The sequence below is a fragment of the Pholis gunnellus genome, assembly GCF_910591455.1.
Source record: "Pholis gunnellus genome assembly, chromosome: 12".
In the NCBI taxonomy this organism is placed as follows: domain Eukaryota; kingdom Metazoa; phylum Chordata; class Actinopteri; order Perciformes; family Pholidae; genus Pholis; species Pholis gunnellus.
In genome coordinates this window covers 10,801,599-10,824,170 of record NC_136539.1, presented here as the reverse complement: position 1 = coordinate 10,824,170, position 22,572 = coordinate 10,801,599, and the positions used below count along the sequence as shown (strand labels likewise).

Here is a 22,572-nt window from a genome sequence, read left to right as displayed (position 1 = left end):
GAAGAGAAACCTTGCACACAAGGTGCATTCTTGGTGTTAACATGTGTGCAGCGGCATGAAGGACAACACATATGCACAGCATTCGCACCCATGCAACAACAGTGAGGATGCATGCCTGCATGTGGAGCAGGCATGTTGGGGTTTTTTTTTGTGCATGTCGAACAATTGGTTTGTGATGGCTGTTACATCACAGCATGAGTTGCTTGACATGGTAGGCAAAATGAAATCACATGTATGACTTGAAGAGATCCCAGAGGCCAACATGTGTCCACGGTGATGGCTGTGTGAGGCTTATGGGATGGAACCTGTATGTTGCTGACTTTGCACATTTCTCCGACACTGACAGACCCTGTTTTCCTCCTGTTGCCCATTACGTCTGAAATCTCATGAAAAGCAGCGTGTCATTTCAGATTTTTATTGGGTTTATTTTACTCAATACAAGGTATGCTTTGGCACCAGTTTCGGGTCGTTGTCCACTTCATTCTCCCTGACCTTCTGTGCACCATCTCATTTGTAGACAAGGCTTGAGGGAATATTCTATCAGGCATGTGCCAGAAAAAAATAGCTCTACCCCTACCCTAGTCTGTTTTGGGTCTTGGGGCAATGACACAGTTATTACACATTGTACAGTACAATGGTTTCATACTACAGTCCATGCAGCTTTAGGGCTGCAGTTAATAATGAGAAAACGAATGTAACAGGTCCCTGTGGGTCTAAAAACAGTGGTTTGCCACACCTGTCCTGCAGGCCCCAAGGTCGTAGCAACGCTAATGAGCTCTCCAGAGAACACAGCAGTTAGCAACAGACACACACACACACACACACACACACACACACACACACGTACTCATCAGCACACTTTTACTCACAGGCCCATCACTTTCTCCTCCAGAGTTCAGCCTTCCTGACTCATCTGTATATGACAGTCCTTGTGTGATAGGTCTCCAGCAGCAGACTCAATATAAAAGAATACAAATATCTCCATCTACTGGCGGCCAATAGAATAGCAGCATTTTTCTATCACTGACTGCGGTCATCCAAGATGGGCATGGGTATACTGTGCTGAATGACAATGAGTAGTTATGTATTTCATGCAAGCAGGAATGGTCATGTCTAGAGTGGGGCAGGTACCAAACAGAATATGTGTAAAAATAAGCCAATATACTGGTTATATAGACATGGTGTGAATAAAGATGAATTTTAAATCCTCATATAAGCTGTATAATAAAATTCTTGACATCAGATATCTTATTGGACATCTCATTTAAGTAATCAACATACTTGAGAGTGGGAAAAAAAATGCATTCAACAACATCTGTTCATCTTCGAATACCTGATCTCACAGCCGTGTTCATCGAATAGACAAAAGACAACGAAGAAACCAAAGAAGAAGTCAGCCCTTAAGGTCACACCATTCCTTTCTGTTCACACGCTGGTCAACACGTATAGAATAAACATAAGTGTCGGCTGACTTGGACGATTATCAGGTTATGCCATTAGTGCTTACACGAACAGTGACATGCTCCTCTCTCTGGATTTGTTTCTGTTACTGCTCTCCAGCAACTGCCGGTGGAATGCCTCCGTACTGCAGGTATATGTGTTCAGAAAGAAACAGGAAATGAGCCATGTTTTTACCCTTAATTGGATGTGCATGTTGTTAAGTGTGTCTGACTGTGTTGATGATAATGTTTGTACTGTATATCTTAATAAGCCCTTTACTTAATGAGACATTAGTTTGATGTTTTGAGGAGAAAAGTACAAGACAGGGGGCATGCTACAGGAGCTGATTTGGGATCAGAAGTGGAGTGCGGAGTGGGGCTGAGGACAATTAACAAAAGAGGCGGTCATAACCTTGCAGAAGGCCTCCACATGCAGTTCATGAAAATTGATTACACACTTTTGATTCAATGGAAACAAAATTGAACAAATTGTCTCTGTGTTGGTGATATGTAGAGTGTCATTCTATGCGTACTGTACGGCCAGGGAGCAGCGTAATGGTGTAATGTACCTATTGGTGCACAGGGGATTTTCCTTCACGCTACTGCAAGTAGCACGCTAACTTACCTAGTGATACTTAAAGTCCTTAAAAGTCCTTAAAGGTAACATCCAGTCATCATGTTTCCTGTGAATAAAAAGGCCTGAGGTTTAAAGGACTCTACTGATAAAGACGTCAGTATTGGTTCAATTTTTTACAAGAAGTAATGACGGAATAAAATGATTCATACTTGAACAACGGGGAGAGGGAAAATAACTAAGGTCCTTGAGGAAGAGGAGACTAAGGAACCTTGCGGACATTATTTTGACTGGATAGTACCTTTAAAATGTAAAATAACAAAATCTTATTCATCTGGAACAAAAATAGCATATATTGATCCAGTGCAATAATCCTGATGTCACTTAACTTTGCTGAGCATTGTTGCTAAAATGTGACCACACTCGGGAATAGGGTTTCGGTAAAACGCCTGAAATATCATCTTTGGTTAAGACAAGCGTAACACAGGCTCATGTTTTGTTCTGTGAGATAAAATGATCCTATCTGTGCTTTCTTTAACTTCCTGTGCAGTAATCAACAAAGTTGCTAATATGTGGCTAACTCTTTAAGAACTGAGCAACAGAAGATCTATTGCAAAATGTTCACGCTACTGCCTGGCTTTTTGTAGCTGATTCCAGGTGTAATAGTTATTAAAAGGCAATTAACCTTTGAATTATTGTTATTATAATATATGATGTATAATTATTTTGATAAGATGTTGTTCATTTGGCTCAGTCCTAAGGTAGGGTTTGTCTTAAACTAAAATTGTCATTCTGGTTTATTAAAGTCTTACTTTTATAGTTGTGGCCATCAGTTTTATTGATCATGATAACATTTTACTCAACAAAGTAGCTGCTAAGATCAGGCAACACGTCAACTTCGCTACAATGAAATCCAATGGCAAAATAATCAAGCATTTAGATGACATATATTAAATATGTATTATAAACGGGCTATCATTTTTAGCCATCCAGCGTATCTAAATCATTGTGTTTGGTGTTAAAACTGAAAGTGAGTACACCCAAAATGTTTATAATAATCCTTCATTGCACAGGAAAACTGTCAGCCGTTATTGCATCTGCTATATAAGTTTAAACTGGTGCCTTGATAGGAATCACGGTCAAAACTATGAAAAGAGGTCCTAAGTTGAAATAAAATTGAGATACCAGTGTCGGTGATATCGGAGGAATGCTTCCTGTTTGTTCCTGTTGTGTTTCACAGTTTAGCTGTAAGCTTCTTACCGAAGCTAATTACAGAAAGGTTTTGATCCTTGAAAACAGTGTTAATAGATTATCTCACAAAACAAAGTGTAGGAAAAACCATGAACCTGTGTTAAACACAGTGCTTGTTACGGATATCAGAACCACATTTAAAACCCAGTTTTAATAGGAGTGTGTGGACAACATGGCAGAGCTAAGTGACATCTGGGGGGGGGGGGGGGAGGGGGGGGGGTTAAAAACATAATTGCTGCACCTGCCGGTTGGCTGGACTTTTAGGGTACGTGTCAGCAACAGACACTCATCCTCTCACACGCACATACACACATGTGTAAAGACACGCATACAAAGCACACGCCCACGCATTCTCGCACACATACAGTAAATCTAGAAACACAAACCATCGCACACACGCGCACACACGCACACAGACTTGCAGCTAGCTCGTTTTACACATTATCCGTCTTATTCAGAGAACACATTTTCTTCCTGTATGAGAGAACCAGAAACAAACACAAAGGATGAACATTAGAAAGAGAATATGATTGTGTTATTCCATAGTCAGCCAGTGCAACAGAAACCATTAATTGGAGCACAGTGTAAAAAAGCGTAGTGAGAGAAAATCAGCCATGGGGAAGCCGACCTTCCCACTCAACAAAGGCTGTGGCATTGTCCCCTTCCTATCTAAGGGACTGGTTGAGTCCCTTAGTATGTCTGTTTACTTATTTATTTGTTTTGATTGATTTCTGTGTCTTTCGTCTCCAAGCGTCCCACATGTTCCACGTACGCGTTGCAGAATGCCCACAGGCGCACAGCTCCCGCCGTTCGCAAAAACTGTGGCTGTGTTATTCCACATCGGTTGCCATGGTGAGGGAATCCCCCACCCCAACAACCTCACCTCCTCGCTGGCAGCTCTATCACTCCTCGCTGGCAGGGCTCTCCTCCAGAGGCGTGATGGCGGGGAGGCCCAGTCCTGTTGCATTGTGGGATGCAGTGAGGCTGGCAACAGTGTGTAGGAGGACGAGGACCAGCAGGCAGAGTTTGAGCCGGCTGTTACACAGTCTGCAGGCTGCCGAGGAGCTGAGGGAGGTACGGTGCTGGCACGGCGGGTGAGTTCTTTTCAGGGTCCCCCGGGAACGGTTGTCCACTTTCAAGTCCCACCGCACGTCACAGCACTCTGCATCTGGGTCAACACCTGATGGATAGTCCTCCAGCAGCCCTGGGGGTTGTTTTGGGGGGAAGGGTGGTGGTAGAGATAAAAACAGTAAGCTGACACATTGTCTTAAAGATGCTGCCATGTAGCATGTTTCAGAAATCCTGTACTTGCTTTCTGTCACAAAAAGAGCATTGCTGCTTCTCCAACGTTCCCCACAAGCACTGCTTTGAGAACCAAAAGACATAAAAGACAATAACAACAATGGACCTCAGTAAGAATACATTTCCATGAACTAGGAAACACAAGCAAATGGAAATCTTTAACTCAGTTCTGTTTGATTGTCAGTGTTTCCTAATTTGCTTGTGTTTTAGATATTTGCAGTTGGAAGCTGAAACAATTATTCGAGTAATTAACTGACAGAAAATGAAATGTCTTTGGTTTTTGAACTGCTGTTAGGACAAAACAAGCTATGTGAATATGTCGTCTTGGACTTTGGAAATTGCTCAAATATTCTGACATTTTACAGACAAAATGATTAATTGATTTGCCTTTATTGACAATAATTGTTAGATACAGGCCTTTTGCAATGCTCTAAAGATTTTAAATGTGAGGTATGAGATTTTTTTGAAATGTTGATCAAATGTTTTCTTGTTTGCGTCTCGTTCATTTCATGTGTGGTCTTAAGCTGCAGTGATCCATCTCACAACCAGGTTGTATTGAATGTGTGATTTCTTTATTCTACATGCTGTTGCACCCCTAAAGTCTCTTCTCTATTCTGCTCAGAAACATTATTGTCTTTACTGTAGTCTTACCTTTGCAACTAGGCTAACAGGTAAACTATAGAAGTACTTTTGATGCTTGAATTTTGTATACAAATTGTCCAAAAATATACCGTATGTTGTGCTTTACTGACGTTATAAGCAAAGGGGGTTTATCTCAGCCTGTGTGCATGCTAATGTAAAGAGTGAACTTTGAATAAGTGTGTGCCCACTCAGCACAGTTTGACTGTCAACAGCTTTACGTGACAAGAGGAACCATGTAATTACAGCAAGATTGTGACAATCATCTGCATTTAGAGCGACTATGTTTGCAGGGTTTTCGACAAAATACGCACATGCACAGATGCAGAGGTGAAAGACACAACCTGCAAGTGCTCTTTTCATCTCACTTATTTCTTTTTTACCCAAATGCTCGATTAGTCTTGCCCAGTGCATCGCAGCATAATGCACATGTAGATGCCACATGGTAAGAGCTTACTACTGCATTCAAGGTTTGGCGATATTCTACATTTTCTGTTTTGTCAGCAAAGCCCATGAAAAGGTAAATTGATCCAACTAACTAAATACTATCTGAAGTCAGTCAAAGACTGATATAGCTTATTCTTATGAGCTATAGATCTCCATGATTGTCCAAAAACTATTTTTAAAAAAAGGTCACACCTTCAGTACGATGAACATCGGCACTGTAGTTTATTTTGACTCAATCCCACACACACCACCTTCTTGATATAAATGTCACTACACGGCAGATTTGTATTTATCTACAGCTGAAAATAGTCCCAGACAAATGTCCTGATCACTCCGGTTTGAGTATAATGAGCCTTTTCTTCTTTTTATCTTGAATGTAAGTATGTACAGTATGACCCACTTTTTAAGACTCCGTCTGATGGCAGGAATGGGCTTGTAGCTGAGAGCCACAGACAGGCTGGCTACATCAGAAACTCTTTAGAGATGGACTAACACAATGTCGATTTGGGTTTCTTGTAGTTAATTTTTTATAAATATAATGTTTTATATATAGCCTTATCCTTCAATTTCAAAGAGCCACAAAATCAGTCTTGTTTAGCATTCTTCCTAAACAAATGAATCAGTTCCAATGATCAAAAGAAAAGAGTACACAAATAAGAAACACAGACACTACTTTCATCTCATCCGCCTTACTGTACATGAATGTGACCTGATGCTCAACATGAACACCAGAGGGCAGCATCAACATGTGATGTCAGTGTGTTGCCTTTGTATTCATCATGTTGAGGGGACAGAAATCTGCACACAGAGTAATACTGAGCCCCCACTCACTCATCTTCCATGTATGTGGAGACAAAAACCTGGTCTTGACAAGGTTAAGCATTAATTAGAATTCAGATGTGTGTGTGTGTGTGCGTGTGTGATGGTGTGTGTGTGTGTGTGTGTGTGTGTGTGTGTGTGTTTTTATGGCTGGAGATAAGCACGTTCACTAACACTGACCCACAGAGTGCTATTAGCTGTTCAGTACAGATAGAACATGCAGACTTATTGTCACAGTCCACCATTGTACAGATGCCTCTTGCTGCTGTGAGTAATTGGCAGAATTTGTTGTTATTGGTGTGTCACCCTGTTAGTCTGGGAATTAAAAAGAACATCCTGTAACTGTAAAGTCAAGTGTTTACTGTGTGACCATCAGAGGTTGCATTGAGCAGGACACTACGCTCGCTATGTCCTCACTATTTACTCTTGCACAATGAGACACTCGGGCCAAAAGCATGATGTACTGTGCACCAGGGAAAGGCAACTTGTTACTCATAGCTGCCAATCCCAGATTTGGAGAACTAATGCTCTTTCATCCCTCAAATAGTCAACAAAGTACTTTTCTCCAGCTACTCAGTTGAGTTGAGCAGCTGTATGCACATTACTGATGCCAATCTTTAAAATAAGGTTAAAAGAAAACAAGCACAGGGGCTAAAAACAAACAGAAAACGGCACAAACTGTGGGATGATTTTTTTGTTGTACCTGTACATATAAAACTGGGGCTGCCTCCATGAATGAGATCATCATTGTCGGGCAGGACGAAGGGGCATCGCTGCTGCACCTCCAGGCAGTACTGACCACAGGGGATTCGCTTACTGCAGTGCATTTGGGTGGTCTGGAAGTACTGAGAACACAGCCAGGGCTTATAAACCATCTAGGACAGAGAGACAGAGAGGTGAGGGCAGGGGAGGGAGAGAAGACAGGTGGAGGGGGTGCAGAGAGAGGAAATCAATGAGTTAGGGAGGGTTGCACTGGATGAAACGCATACACACATGCAGACTCGCACATGAACGTGCATCATCGACGACCTCTACCGCTATTGATTCACACTGAGCAGATATCCTGGTGATCCTGATATCCACTGTTTAATGAATGTGGCTGTTGCTGGGCAGTCATCACTTTGTCAGTCAACATACAGTATTACCCAACCTCCTCTTAAGAACAACTGAGCGCCAGTGTGTAGCCTATACTGCGGATGCATTGCTCAGTGTTCAGAAGGATGACCTCAAATAGTTGTTTTAGAGTTTCACTGAAAGAGACCATGAGATTGGTTGTGGATGAACGATTGGAAAGAAGCTCGTAGGTGGGCCTTCAAGAATCAAAACACTGAATTGGATGACCTATCGCTACCCAATAGACAGCTCTTTTAATGCAATAGCAAAAGTAGACAACAATCTAAGTTATTACCGGTATCTGACAACAGGATAACTAGCTTTTATTTTGAATTATCATCAGTTCACTAACATTTAACGATTGGCTTATTATGTATGTCAGATCAGCTCAAATGTACAGCTCATGGTTAAAACAGAGCCTTCATTGTGTGATGTTGGAGTCTGTTTGTGGTAATTTGTTAAAATGTTCTCACCCATTTTCTCAACTGTACAAGTGCACGAGTGGGGACGGACAAATCATTTACTGAGCACTTCATTTGTCTCCTCTCATTTGATAAGCTAGTCGCCTTCTGCGGTATAATCACCTGCATTAATTTGCTGGCATTTCCTGTGAAAAACTCCAGAGACTGTGAGGCAAGCTAGCACCTGCTATGAGATAATCATCGCGCCTTAAAACAGTGCACCGGACCATATATCATATCATTCCCCCATAGATACTTAATGTGCATGTTGCGGTTGTGGTTGTGAGCCAGAAAAAAAAGAAGAGAGCAAGATCCAATGTGTATGTTGATATTTGTATAATAGTAATGTAGGGCTCATCTGGATGACACACATATTTACAACAAAAGAAATCCCTGAACATGTTAAAGAGAAAATATGGGCAGTATAGGACAGAGATGTTTTTCAATCTGGGCAAGATGTAAGTAATGTGATAGAGAGGAGAGTTTGAGAAAAAGTATTGACGGTACAAAATGAATAAATTCAATCCTAAAGGGTGAATAACAGACATGGCAGGCTATGCTTTGGGTTATCAGAGCTAGTGTTGATAATGGACGTCATCAAACATCATTAGTGGGCTTATTATTAAAACAGGTGCTAACATTTCCTTTTGCATTACTGTATTTGGCATATATAGTTAAAGCCCTCTCACACATTCCGTTTGCAAAAATGTTTCCTGACTGCTCAGTAATATGGCATTAGTAATCTAATCATGTCATTTTACAAATATTTCTGCCTGTAAATAGGAACATTTCAAAGGCAGTGATTCAAACAAGAAAAAAGAAATACGATGTATTTGGAAACTATTCTTAGAAATGCTCTTCGATTCATGAGTCGGGGCATATTACTGTAAGTTAAAATGACACGAACAACAAAGAAAAGTTAAAGAATTTGCATTATTGTGACAATAATTTACCGAAACATCCTCTGTGCTACTAACGGACACACTCAGATGTCATTTTGTAGCTTCAGAAATGGATCACACAATTAAATCATTATGTAAATATTGCTTGAACATAGTAACTGCTGGGCTGAATCATCTGTCGTGCTCTTTGTGGACTGAGAGGCACATACTACGTGCACTACTAAACACATGCACATACTGACATTCTGCACACATGCACAGATACTGTACAGTAAATTGCTGTATTGCTAATTAGATTTCCTGTCAAAGATAAGGTTGGTTCCGCACACACACACACGCACACGCACACACACACACACACACACACACACACACACACACACACACACACTGCCCTTCTCTCTAATCTAATGCTGCATGAATGTCACAAATGAAAATGTGTCCGCATTACCTAATGTCACATCTTGTACATACAGCATTAGATAAATATTTCTAAATGACTTGTGAGTCGATGTACGTGTGAACATAAGTGTCCATGTATGTGTGAGAGTGCACGGTTGTCTTTTGCATTTTGCTTGTGCAACACATTTTCCACCTCATGTCCTCCTGATCCCGGTGTTTGGACAACTTCTCATCATGTAACTGTCAGCCAAGGGGACATGAAGGCAAACCGGGGGAAATTCAGCAACGTATCACATTACACTAACAATGTTACTGGCAATGAGTGTCAAGCAGTGTCTGTTTTTGGCATTTATCACACATTTCCCCTACTCAGCAGAATCTCAGAAAACAATGTTAAAGTCAATCATTTGCGCTGTGCCTCAGACAAAAATATTAAAACATCTAAAGCTGAATAATCAACAACATCACAACTGAAGAGATTATGTTTACACAGCGCCCAAAGCGCCCCCTTAGTTTTGCCTCCGTAGCAGATAAGGTGTCACATTTCCGTACATCAGAATTCAAAGTCAGTGTTGCTTAATGGTATAATGCTTATTTACAAGGACAAAGAACTACAGTGGGTTAAATCAAGGTGACACCTAGACCATGTGACAAGAACAAAAAAGGGCAGGCGTGTCCTGTGAGCCTGCCAGTCAGCAGAACCTCTGTGTGAAGTGAACAGATGTGGTCTCTTTTTGGCCATTTGCCACACGGTCATGTCCTTTTGCACTCAGTCCCAGTTAGTGAAGCCCACTGCTGCTGCTGCTGCTGCTGCTGCATACGAGAGCTCACAAACATCAGTCTACTGTAGACCCGTGACGAGTAATTTGTCATCCTGCTGTCACATCTCAGAGTGGGAGAGAGAGAGAGAGGGAGAGAGAGAGAGAGACAGCAAGTGAGAGAGATAGGGAGAGGAGTGTCATGATAGAGATAGTCGTAGGATGGGCTCTTTCTCTCGTTTATATAATGAGAGTAAAATACTGCTTTCTCCTCAATCACCGACTCAGTAAGTAAGAGGTCAGCCGAATTTTAATTCTCCTTTGTCTGTCAACTTTCGCCTCCTTTTACACCTCCCATTCACTTTTGCTGGCTGAACTCCTGCCATTGCGTCATCTTTCCCAATAAGGGTGCGACGTTGACACACTCTCACAACACAGGCCTCGTGGATTGATTAGCTGTAGTGATTCTATACATGAAAAACCTACAAGATGTATTTTCAAATAAAAACGGCAAACTGCAGTACTACAAGTCATTACCTCAGTATTTATTCATCAAGGGTAGCCCACAATAATTTACATCAGTGCAATGTAAATATGTATGGCAAAGGATCAGCCTGATCTCACAGAATGACATGATATGATCGCCACATCTTTAACAGCGCATCGTGTTGCGGTGGCACGTAATATGTTAAAATGACGTGCCGACTCTACGGAAAGATCTCGTCATCTGCACTCCCTAGGCGGGCTGACTCCATCATCACAACAACAGTCATGTTCACCATTCTTTAAATGTAGGACAGAGCACATCAGTACATCAACATGGTTGCGTTATACTCACTGCTCTGTTTCTCAGAGTTTCTCTTTTTAACAGAACTATAGTGTTGTCAATCACTCGTTATTTACATCACTTCTACTTTGCTGTTTTTCCATCATTTCTATGCATTTACGTGTGCTGGAAAATGTATATTGCATTGGATAAAAGCATCCGTCAGATGAAGTTATAACAAATGTAATGCATGTAAATGAATAGATGTAATGTAAAAGAATATCCTCATGGAGATAAAGAACACATTTATTAACTTGCTTGGGCTGTAGGTTGAACATTCGTAGTGTCATAGTTGTTCCACGGCAAATGCTTCAGTTCAGTTGCAATCACTTTGCACAATGCAGAGATATCTAGAGGCAGCATGAATGCAATCAAAGTCAATGTAAAGAAGACAGTGGAGATAAACAGACGCAGATGTTCAGAACAGAAGTTCAGAACAGAAGTCTACAACTTCATTTGTGGTGGTCTGAGTTGTATAAAGAGAGATATCAGGAGATACGTCAGTCGGGAAACTTCTTCATTGCTTGTGGCTGAAAGACTAAAAACACTCCTGCGGTCAAAGCAAGCAGAAAGTTTGCTTTTGAGATTTTAAAATGAGACAATTGAAAATATTTTGATTGTATTAGAATCCAATCTGCAGCTCTACAATGGATATCATTTTTCTATCACAAAAAAGAATGCCTCAATACTTTATTACATCCCCCTCCCCTCCCTGCTCTCCACTGGTTTGCTTGCCTGTTGTTTATCTGCAGAGTTGAGTCTCAGCTGTCCTCTGGATTGGATTATTTCATAACGATTAGGCTAATAAGGTTGTAATTGATGGAAGGCCCCATCCTGCTCTGTGGTATTGGTTTTAAGTGGCCCCGGATGGCCCTGCCTTGTCAGAGCCTCATCTTTAATGTTGTGGTTGTGGCTAAACTGCTGACAGAAGCTGAGGGAGCTGATAGCAACACACCAGATTACTGCAACTCCTTCCTCTTCAACATGCAGTACAGTACAGTAGCGCTACAGAGAGGCACAGACACACAAACACATGCGGAGTCTCACGAGCCGCCTTGTCAATTACGACGAACACAGCCATTCACTGCTTCGCTGCGTTGAGGCTATCCGCTATGTTTTTATCCTCTTTTCTGCTCTTCTTATTTAAATGATCCTCGGCTTAAATTATGAACCAAGACAAGTGTACAGCACAATAGCCTGGTATTAGCATAATTTGAAGTTGTGTCAGACTGGGGCATGGAGGTAAAACAACAGAGGGAAATGATGCACAATGTGTGAATTCAGGTTAAGCCTCATTGTCTCTGCTTTTTAAATATTTTCACAGGAATTTTGTCTCAGAGCACTTAATGGTGTTAGATGTCCCGCTGCAAGAAGTAATTCGCAGTCAACAAGCACAGCAAAGAATATCTTTGGAGACAGAAAATGCAAATATATTGTATTTACTCTGACTATGTTAAAGAACTAAAAATAGTTATACTAGAGAATATTTTTGGAATTGTGATTTTGACAAATATTCTCAGAAGGGGCATTTCAAAATGTAATTTTATATTATTTAAATAAATCAATGGACCCTATGCACTGTATACTGTCTACTGAAGAAAATGCAATTTCCCCAGAAGCACAGATTATCATTAGCTCTCCACAGTGTTGGATGAAATGAGCAGTCCATTCAAGCAGTGACAGAAAGGCAGTCCAAGATGTGAGGGGTCAAATAGGGGTCCTGCTTTAGTAGGAGCCAGCATGTAAACTATCACTTTAATCCCTACAGCAGCAGTAGCTGCAATGCCCCATGGGAGTTCCAGTACAAGATGGGGGCTGAAGGGTCAAATTGCAAAGGTTACACCAAATGTGATCGAAAAAAAAAAACAGCATCCACATTCACATATGTAAACAAACGAGTGTGCATAACTAAACACGCCGGTAAGTCGATGAATGTAATCAAGCGTGAACTCAAACAGAAGGAAAAAAACAAACCATGGGTCGCTGCAAGGAAAGTGCATGAATAATAAATTCAATATCATTGCAGAACTACCTTGCTGACTTAGGAGATACCATTTCATCGGCTGTGATATTCTTATGTGCAATTCCGTGTGTGTGTTGATTAGATTGGGGCGCCAGCACCTGGCGAGCATAAAAACAGTGTCAACTGCAGTTATAAAGAGAAAATGTAACATTGCTAATGATCTCAGCAACAAGACCGACAAACAAACAGGCAGGTTTAGCCGAGGTGGTTAGTGGAGCCAATGAGAAAGTAATAGTAAAACAAAAGCACAGGCAAGGCTGCCGGCAGACTGAAGGCCCAAAACAATACATTGATTGGAAGAGAAGCGGTGCAGAAAGCACTCATGCAACTCCCTGAGAGGCACCTATTCAATTACATTCAGGTTATATATGAATGACTTGTGTGGACACGTGAGGCCTGGTTTCAAATTATGACCCACCTGCTGTTTGTAGCAGATGCACAACAAAAACATTCACGCATATAGCAAACACACACACACACACACACACACACACACAAACAAATGAGACCACGAACGGCTAAACACCACTTCATATCTTTTAATATGGGCTGCTCATTTGGCAAACAAAAGTCATGCTAATGTAATTGCCATACACCAAGGACTTACATTCTTAAATTGAGTTAAGTTATTAAAAGGAGAATATAGCCAAACAAATAGAGGGCCAGATGGGGACGTGTGCAAAAAAATAGAATAACCTCAGACTTCAGACAGCACCATGTTCACCAGACTGTTAAGCTGAGACATTTGACAGGCCATGTTTCAATGTAGTGAGATTCTCAGTGAAAAGGGAAAAATACCACAAGCTTTATGAGTGCTGAATTGCAAAATAGCAGCTGTACAGGGGTACATGAAAAAGTAATGAATGAAAGATTCGGTCATGGCAGTATGTGAATTAATAATGAAAGAGGTGTTCAGTGCCTACAAGAGTGTCAGGTGGTGCAGGTGTGAGTCTTTGAGATGATCCGTTTCAGGTCCTACTGTCAGGATGTCATTCTGTCTGGACCAGTTGATAAAGTTATCACCTAGCTCCAATCACACACACACACATCTATAGAACTGTGTGACAAAAAGAAATGTGCTAGGTTTGAACAGTGAAGTGCCTGCCCTCATGAAGGGGATGATTGTACAAGTATGAAAGAAAACAAGTCTCAGTGGTTACAGTGACGTCCCTCCGTCTCCGTCTGCTCCGTGTGGAATTCCGACTCGCGAGCCCAAAAAAGCACAGGACATGAGGAAGTGGTTTACACCTGAGTTATTTGGGCCTTTTATTCACAATGCACCCCCAAATGCTCTTCCTGCCCCACCAACATCAAGTATCCTCTCTTCGCCACAAATGAAACATGTTTTACTAATATTTGATTGGTTGATTTGGCCCGATAAAACATGAAGACGCAGTGTCACTTTTTTGATTGGCTTTTCATAAGCTCTGGCTGCCGGTCAAACCGCTGACTACTGGGGGTGGAGTGCTATTCATTTAAGGACCACAGCACACGCATGACGCATGCACACGGTCAAGTTGTGGCTCATTTTGAAGCTTATGTAACCACAGTTGGGCAGCAAGTTTACATACATTAGTCAACTAACCACACGATCAAATGGTACATGGACTTCATGGAGGACTGATATGTATAACGTTACTCTTACTCTACTTTGTGAACGTCAGGAAAACAACATCCTGGGAAATGTTCTGTTCGGAGAATGACGTTCTCAAAGAACATCTCGTGAAAGTTAAGAAATAAACGTCGCCCGCAAAACGTTCTGAAAACAACGAGCTGTGTGTGAACGTTAAGAACACCATAGATATTAAAGAGTGGATACAACATTACCTCATATTTCATGGGATAACCGTCTTATCGATAACGGTATTGTTTACAAGCACCAGCTGCAACTGATTGACAGCTTTCAATCGCTGTAGCAAAAGGACCAAAGAGATCAGGGAGGCTGGCATCACTTTCCACAAGTCAGTATAGATGCGAGATATTTTACATATAGGTCAACTAAAACTACAACTATAAGTTAGTGAATGTGGTAACTTTACAATCAAAGTTATTGCTGATTGCTAGCTCCCATCAAGTAATAACTGGGAAAGATTGTTTTAATGCTAGTTCTGCTAACGTGGCTCAAAGGTAACGTTAAGGAATGTTAAAACAAAGTTATTAATACAACCCCAACATTGTAAAGCAGCGGATTCCATGCAAATCAAGAGTAAAGTAAACATTCAATGTGTTAACGACAAGGAGAAGTGCTCGTCTTCACTCCTGAATCTCATTTCAGAATATCTCGAGACACATCCATAAAGCCAGTGTTACAGAAAGTACACAGAAAGTGAAGCAAAACATGCCGTTAACCACATCCTGCAGCAGCATGAAACACTAACCAACCACTCAGGCTTCCACACTTTGTGGTCCTGGTACTCTAAACCCTACAACTTCTATAAAAAAATACAGAGAGAGTGTCGGATAGAAGGTACTACAATGAGAAATGATGGATGTGAGGATGGTGATGGATGAAGAAGAAAGAAGACATGTTCTACAGGGAGCACATCCATATGAACAAAACATTTGCCCTTAAACTCATTTTGTTGATTAATCGAGGTTATCCGGGTGTAATTCATCGGCTCTGTCACACTGATAATTAATTTGACAAAGTTAATTATCAGCAAGATGGACCTACTGTGAGTGAGAGTGATGAATCAACACCCACTGCAGTCATACAGCCTGCTGTTAGCTGTAGTGGGCCACGCTTGTATGCATGTGCGTGCACCTGCAGCTCAGTTAGCAACTCTTTCTGCCTCCGTGGGTCCCATTCCTGCATCACAGCCATGCGGACCCGTTTAATACTGTAAGTCATCAAAGCAACAGACAACTGTCCACCATAACCGCACAGTTTCACAGGAAAATCCCTTTCTCTTCGTGGAACTGTTATCTCTCCTGCTGCTATACATGACTCCCACCACCCCACCCCACTCCCCCTTGTCTCCCTCTGCAGTGTGTACTGCAGCAGTTGGATGAAAAATGGCCTGGAAGGGGGGGCCTACACAAGGTTGCCGGCAGAAAACATAACAGATATGCACGCTCACCTTCAGAAAAAACACTGTGCTGTGTGCTCTCCTTCTAGCCTTGCTGTGCTACGTCTGCTTGCTGTGTTTCTATCTCTTTTACAGGTGAAGCAAGCACACGCAGGCATTTAGAAAAAGGGTTAGAGAGAGATGACAGTGGTGTCTTTAAAGGTCTTTACAGTATTGATATTCTGTAGTAGTAGCTAGTTATCAGAGGGCTTTCCTCCCACAGGTGCCACTGACTCAGCCAGGCCAGCCATGTCAGGCCCTGGGGATCGGATCACTCAAAATTGAGTGTGCCAATTTGGTCAGTTTAATACCTTTTTGTCTAAAAGGTACCTAAATCAAATGGGCACAGCGCCACCATATGTATTTGTGTCCATCCACAAACATTTATTTTAGTGACTCCCCTCAAATTCTTTGCTAATCACTTCTTCATAAAAAGAAAACTATTCCATATTTATCTGGTATGAAAGATAAAGTCAGAAAGAAAGGAGGGAGGAATCCTCAAAGTGTGTCAGGCTTAACTGTCAACTCGTTGCTTTCTTTAGAGAACCTAATGATTCCAAGGTCAGTGTCCTATTTGTGTTCCAGTCAGCAAATCCTCCACACTGCTGCCACTGTGCTCAAGCTCTGCATTTTAAGATTACATCAAAGTATAACTTATAAAAAGTTTTCAAAAAACTAGCAATTCTAAAAACATTTTGCCATTTAAAGATATCGTAATAACTGCGTTAAGTGTGGCTCACACTTTATCCTTATTGTCTTTATTCCCTTTTAAAAGTCACCCACTGTCACCCTCTCAACTAGTGTCCTAAATCACTCGTTTTATAATGATATGAATTGTATTATGCCCTGAGTGTGAGTACGCTATCTGGATTGAATTCAGTTTAATATAAATTCATACTGTATAAAGCTCTGTCAACATGAGGCCCGGATGATGTGAGGTACAAAAACAAACACCGTATTCTATGAACGTCATTAGTTACTGCAAATCGAACTACAAACAAACACGCACACATACACAAACACGCACACACACACACACACGCACACACGTATGTGCACAATCTCTTGGAACACAGCAGAAAATGCGCACTAACTGTTTAATTATCAGATGTGAGGTGAGGTGAGGAGGTATTGATAATGGAGGTCTTGTCTGGGCAAGTCCAGTAACAAGCTGTCTGTGAACCCAAGACTAGCTGCTAGAGTACATCACACACACACACACACACACACACACACACACACACACACACACACACCACATACCCTGTGTAGAGGCCAGCACCACTGACAATAGATTTCATTCTGAACCTTAATAACTCCAAAAATCTCAGAGATTTTAACATAATTTTATCACATTCAATGTTGAACGCAATTAAATGAAATACTCAAGTGTTACAGCCAATTACCAACATTTCACAGTGATTAAATGAAATTGTCAACAAATCATTTTATGATTATATTTGATCAGCCTGACATTTATTTATCAACAAGAATTTTAAACAAGTTGATTTCGGCATCACCTCATTTTATGTAGTATGAGTTCTGTGTCATTCAAGCTGATATCTTACCTCCCATCAATGTGATGTTTCCATCACTTGATAATGAACTCATCATTGAAAATGTCATCCCAAAGGGATCGTACACATGCTAATTTGCATACTTGGATGGGGCACAAAACATTGTGATGATCTCAAACAGAAAATGTGGATTAAAAGAAAGGCCTCTTGAAATATTTAGCATACTTGTTGCTGAAGATTGTTTACATGACAAACCACGTGGACAAACCCATGGCGGTCAATGCATTTGGGATGGGAGGACAGAAATGTGACTGAAATATGATAGAGGTACTATTGAGGTGGGTTAAATAATGTGACCATAAAAGCAGCCTCAAATTAAGGGGGGTAGTCATAATAAAAAAATCGAATTAACCACAAATACACAATGTCATGAGCTTTCGAATCCACACCTTATGTCGGATTAGGCCCCCATGGTGCACAGTGTATACAGTGGTTATGCCTATTGGCTGTGTATAACAATATAGAGCATTCTTTGTCTACAAATTCAACATCAACCCAGGACAGTAAATTTCCTGATAAAAAGGTTAAGTTAGAAGCTGCCAGCTCATGCCGATGCTAGCCAAGATTTACATTCTGATGTTGTAGAATGCAAAACAGGACCAGGAATTACAGCCCTCAAACACGTCATACGTGGCAGGAAAATGATGTGTTTATTTGGGGTATTTTTGGAACAGCTCAGGTCAGACAAGAAGTGCTTCGTCTGCAATGCTTCTGAGAAGATACATTTCTAATAGGATTATCCCACAAAGAAGGAGCAAACTCAAGGACAATGCTCCATGTCATGTGTATGCGTGTGTTTATGTATGCGCATGCTCATCTATGTACAGTAGGGGCACACACAGGCATGCACAATATGTGGAACTCGAGGTCTCTGTGCTGCAGCTTGAATCATCATATAACCCGAAGCTTACAAAGCATTGCACTGATTAACATAAGCTTTCCATTGCCACAGAGGAAGATGTCATGGTCCCTATGGGAATCATTCCCAAGAGAGCCAGAAAGGTCAGTAGTGCCTGTTTTGACCTCAAGGATTCAATAACCTGAGTCGCGGCCCCCAAATCCCTCAGCATGCCTTCTCTTGTCACTCTGCCATACCTTCCCTCTCATTCCCATCTTTACTGGTTTCTCTGGCTAGAGCGTGGCATCTGCTAAAAGATCACTGATCTCTTCTCTTCACACATTCCTCCTCATGCAAAGCACATTTCTTTTACACTGAGACTACATTTTTGACTCTTTCTAGCAACAACACTACAGCACACAAGTAGAGCCTCTCTTCTCTGCCATTTTTACCTCGTTTTTTTTACTCTCGGTCAAAGCTTTCCATCTTTTCATGTTCTCTCTGATGTTTTCTTTTTATCTCACATGCGGACGGGAAAGTGGGACAGGATTGGCCAATTTTTGAAATGCGGGACAAAATTAGAAAGGAACGGTGGAACCCGATGGGGTCACATTGTCTGGGCCAAGTCTGAGACTTAGCTGCTTTGCTGCCCCCAATTAGACTAAAAACTACAGGCAAGAAGTCTGAGTCTGATATATTCAACCAGGCCACATCCCGCCCCTGTGCTTCTGTCAGAGAAAGTAAGGAAGCGGGAGAGCAAGAGAGAAATAGGGAGATGCAAACATTAGAAGAGGAGGAAGGAGAGACTGAAGATAAATTGGTCAGCCCTTCCCCCACCCCTCTCCCTCCCTCTGCCTCTCTATCTCGGGACTGCTGTGTGCAAGACTGCAGATAGATTCTGATGTTCTCATTTATGTCTTAATGATTGGGTTAGTATGCAGCTTGTGCTCTGCAATGCTGTGCTTAGACAGAAAGCAAGATCACAGAGGCACACAAGTATACATGGGCGCTCATTCGCACACACACACACACACACACACACAGTGCAAGATGAAAGGATTATAACAGAGAGCTAATGCATGCAGTGGCACATATGTAAATGTGTGTTTCAGTGGATCCAGAGATGACACTATATTTTGCAAAGCACACTTGGTAAATCAGTATGGAGTCATATGTCAGTTGGAATTCTGCTGTACATTATTCTTAATTACAACGCAACTGAAGGGAAAGTACAAAGACACACGGACGGCCTTGGAGCGCAGTCGTATGCAGAGGGTGGATTGAGGTAAGAGAGAAGGCGGAAGACAGAGAGAGGTTGCCGTTGTTGGTGACATGTCATGTCATCGGGTGATTACGGCTTGAAATTCCAGGATGAGTGTCCTTTTAGTAAACAGCCGTATCATTTGAATATTTCATTGTGGACAATTGCTAGCTTGTTTATTTATTAATCTGATTGCTGCTGCCAGAATAAGCTGCAGCTCCGTATGAAGGGGAGAATGAGCGTTTTTTTTTTTTGTTGCAAGCAGAGGAGAGCAGAACAGAGCAGCCCCCACACTGCTGGAAGGCCTACTGCAGGAGACAGCATCACATTTACAATGAATTATAATGATGGCTTGGAGAATATTATCATGATCGAGTTAAGCAGTTAAGGCCTTGTGCACCTAAATGCAGACGCAGCATGTATCCATGACCACCATACACCAGGTGGAGAACAGCACTGCTCTAACAAGAAAACGCTGAAACACAAACAGCTATGAATGAAAAGCCAAAGTAACAGACCGTTTGCTAAAGCCCTCCCACCAAACAACCCTTGTCCAATTATAGCTGAGTAACAGTAACTAGGCACGGTAGAGCTGCCAAGCGTTTGGGTTTTTAAAGACTTAAGGATAAAGTTATCAGCTCTGTCCTTAAAGACATTACTACAATCGTCATTTACATACAGTTACACACATGAGATATGACCTCTGCATTTAACCCCTACGCATTTTAGGAGCAGTGGGCTGCTGTAAAGCGGCCGGGGAGCAACTGTGTTCAGCGTCTCACTCAAGGACGCTTTGACATGCAGTCAGTAGGAGCCAGGGATCGATCCGCGAACCCTCTGGTTAAAACCCACTGAGCCACAGCAGCCGTCCTGCTCTGAATTAGATGTGGGGAGGTTCACCCTGGATGAAAATGACGGATTCACGTAGTTAGTCCTCAAAGCCTTTTCTCATGCAAATGAAACAAATAGTTTCAAGCATAAATCTTACCTTTGTGTTGCTTGAACAAGTAATTAGGTATTTCTGTATCTGAACAACATATGTTTACTTCATATTGCAGCTAGCCGGGCTAACAAGCTGCTCCTTTATCTCTGTGTTTTACACATGATTTATCACCTGAAGATAATTTTGACATGAGACAGTTAAGCTTTTGTTGTTTTGTCTTTTTTGCATCATTACACAGCACTGAGTTAAAGCAAATGCAGATTGAGACCCTTTTTCATGCTTCTCATGTTCAGCTAGAAAAATGTACATTGTACACTGCAGTCTTGCCAACAGTAACTTAAGGGGGCGGGGCTCTACGGCACATGTCTTATTTCATGGTGAAAAATAAAAATAAAAACGGGATGAGAAGCAGGACAAGACGATATTTTCCCAAAACAGCAGTCAGGATAAAATCAACATATGAAGTGTCGATTACCTGTCTCTGCAGATCAGCAGGAAGTTATGAAACAAAAAACTAAAATATCTGACTGATGCAGTTTTTTTGTTAACTGTATATGCACAGAGATTGCACAGAATGTCTCAGGTGAATGTGGACCATATGTTCAGACCAAGCAAATGACAGATCCATCAATCTAAGTTATATATCCCATTACAAGAGGCTGTGTAGCAACATGGCTGTGTCCCAAAACTTGCTGGCTCATTACAATTCAAGGGCCCACTCAAACCACCTCTCCTGTCATCTCATATCGCCCAGCTACACCATGGCTTGTAACAGAATACATATTTTACACTCACATTCAGGGGAAAACAGAGATAATGGGCGAGGGTGGAAGAGAAATGTGCACTGTGGTGTTTCAAGGCCTTCTTCGTCACATCCAATATTTATCGGAGACAAGAGCATGGCTGTAATTCCATTGGGCTGTGATAACAAAATGAACTATCTAATAGCGTCATTGGCTGGGAGAAAAAGCGAGCCTGGGGGCCCAGCTCACCGCTGCTTAGGGGAGTTGATGTATGAGAGGATGAGAGGATGAGAAGGGAGCAGACGGGAGGAGAGGAGCTTAGGGGCAGCAGCAGTTTCCCATAATAGTAACACTGCAATACCTGCAATACCCATGATCACTGTGTTGTGTGTACAGTGCAGGTGCACAGAGTTATACATAAATGGGGTGAGTAGAGCATGTGTGTAGCGGTTTGTGTGTGTGTGTGTGTGTCTGTGTGTGTGTGCATTTGCCTCAGTCGGGCTCTTCATAATCCAGAGATTTTCCACTCTGCTGCCTCTATTGTGAGGAGGAGAGAACATAGGAACTCTTGGTGCACTCTGCTCCACTTCCAAACACAAGCTCCATGTAACAAAGGCTAATACTGCACTTCAGCCTCATCAAGTATATGTGTCCTCTCCAGCACTAATCACTGTCACCCACTCATAGAGGGCTTGCTTAATGAGGAATATTCTCCAACTGTCTGCGGTGATAAAAGTGCAACACTCTTTTCTGTGCACAGCAATAATAGATAACCCATATCTCGCTTCAATAATTGATAGGCCATATCCCCCCGCAGTTCAAGGTCTGCTCAGCTGGACATTAGAGCTCAGGGCCCTCTCACATAAATCTTCCAAGAATAGGGGTTTGTGCAGAGCTGAAGAAGGATCACAAGTCAGCTTATGTGACTGTATTCATTTCAGAATTAGCTGTAATATTCTCTATTTCTATTATTGTTACAAATCCCATTTGAGACCAAAACTATAAATGCCTTATCCGTCTCTCAATGCTTTCTGACTCACTGTGTCTGTGGCTCTCACTCAAGCCCATTCATCTCTATCGAACACATGGGTGTGTTAATAAACATGGGTCTGAATACGGTATATACTTTCATTTAAAAAAAAAAAAAAGGGACTGTAGTTCTCAGCAAATGTTACCCAAACAAGAG

At 41.7% G+C, this 22,572-nt stretch overlaps 1 protein-coding gene across 1 annotated transcript in view; it reads right to left on the bottom strand.

Annotated features, from left to right (window-relative positions):
* Nucleotides 1–4,166: 4,166 nt before the first annotated feature.
* nalf1b (NALCN channel auxiliary factor 1b) overlaps nucleotides 4,167–22,572 on the bottom strand; it is a gene marked incomplete at both ends in the record, with an annotated part of 67,328 nt that continues 48,922 nt past the window's right edge. Inside the window, 2 exons of the mRNA XM_079169687.1 lie at nucleotides 4,167–4,468; nucleotides 7,175–7,346. Coding sequence (XP_079025813.1) covers nucleotides 4,167–4,468; nucleotides 7,175–7,346 — 474 coding nt within the window. The remainder of the gene's footprint in view (nucleotides 4,469–7,174; nucleotides 7,347–22,572) is intronic.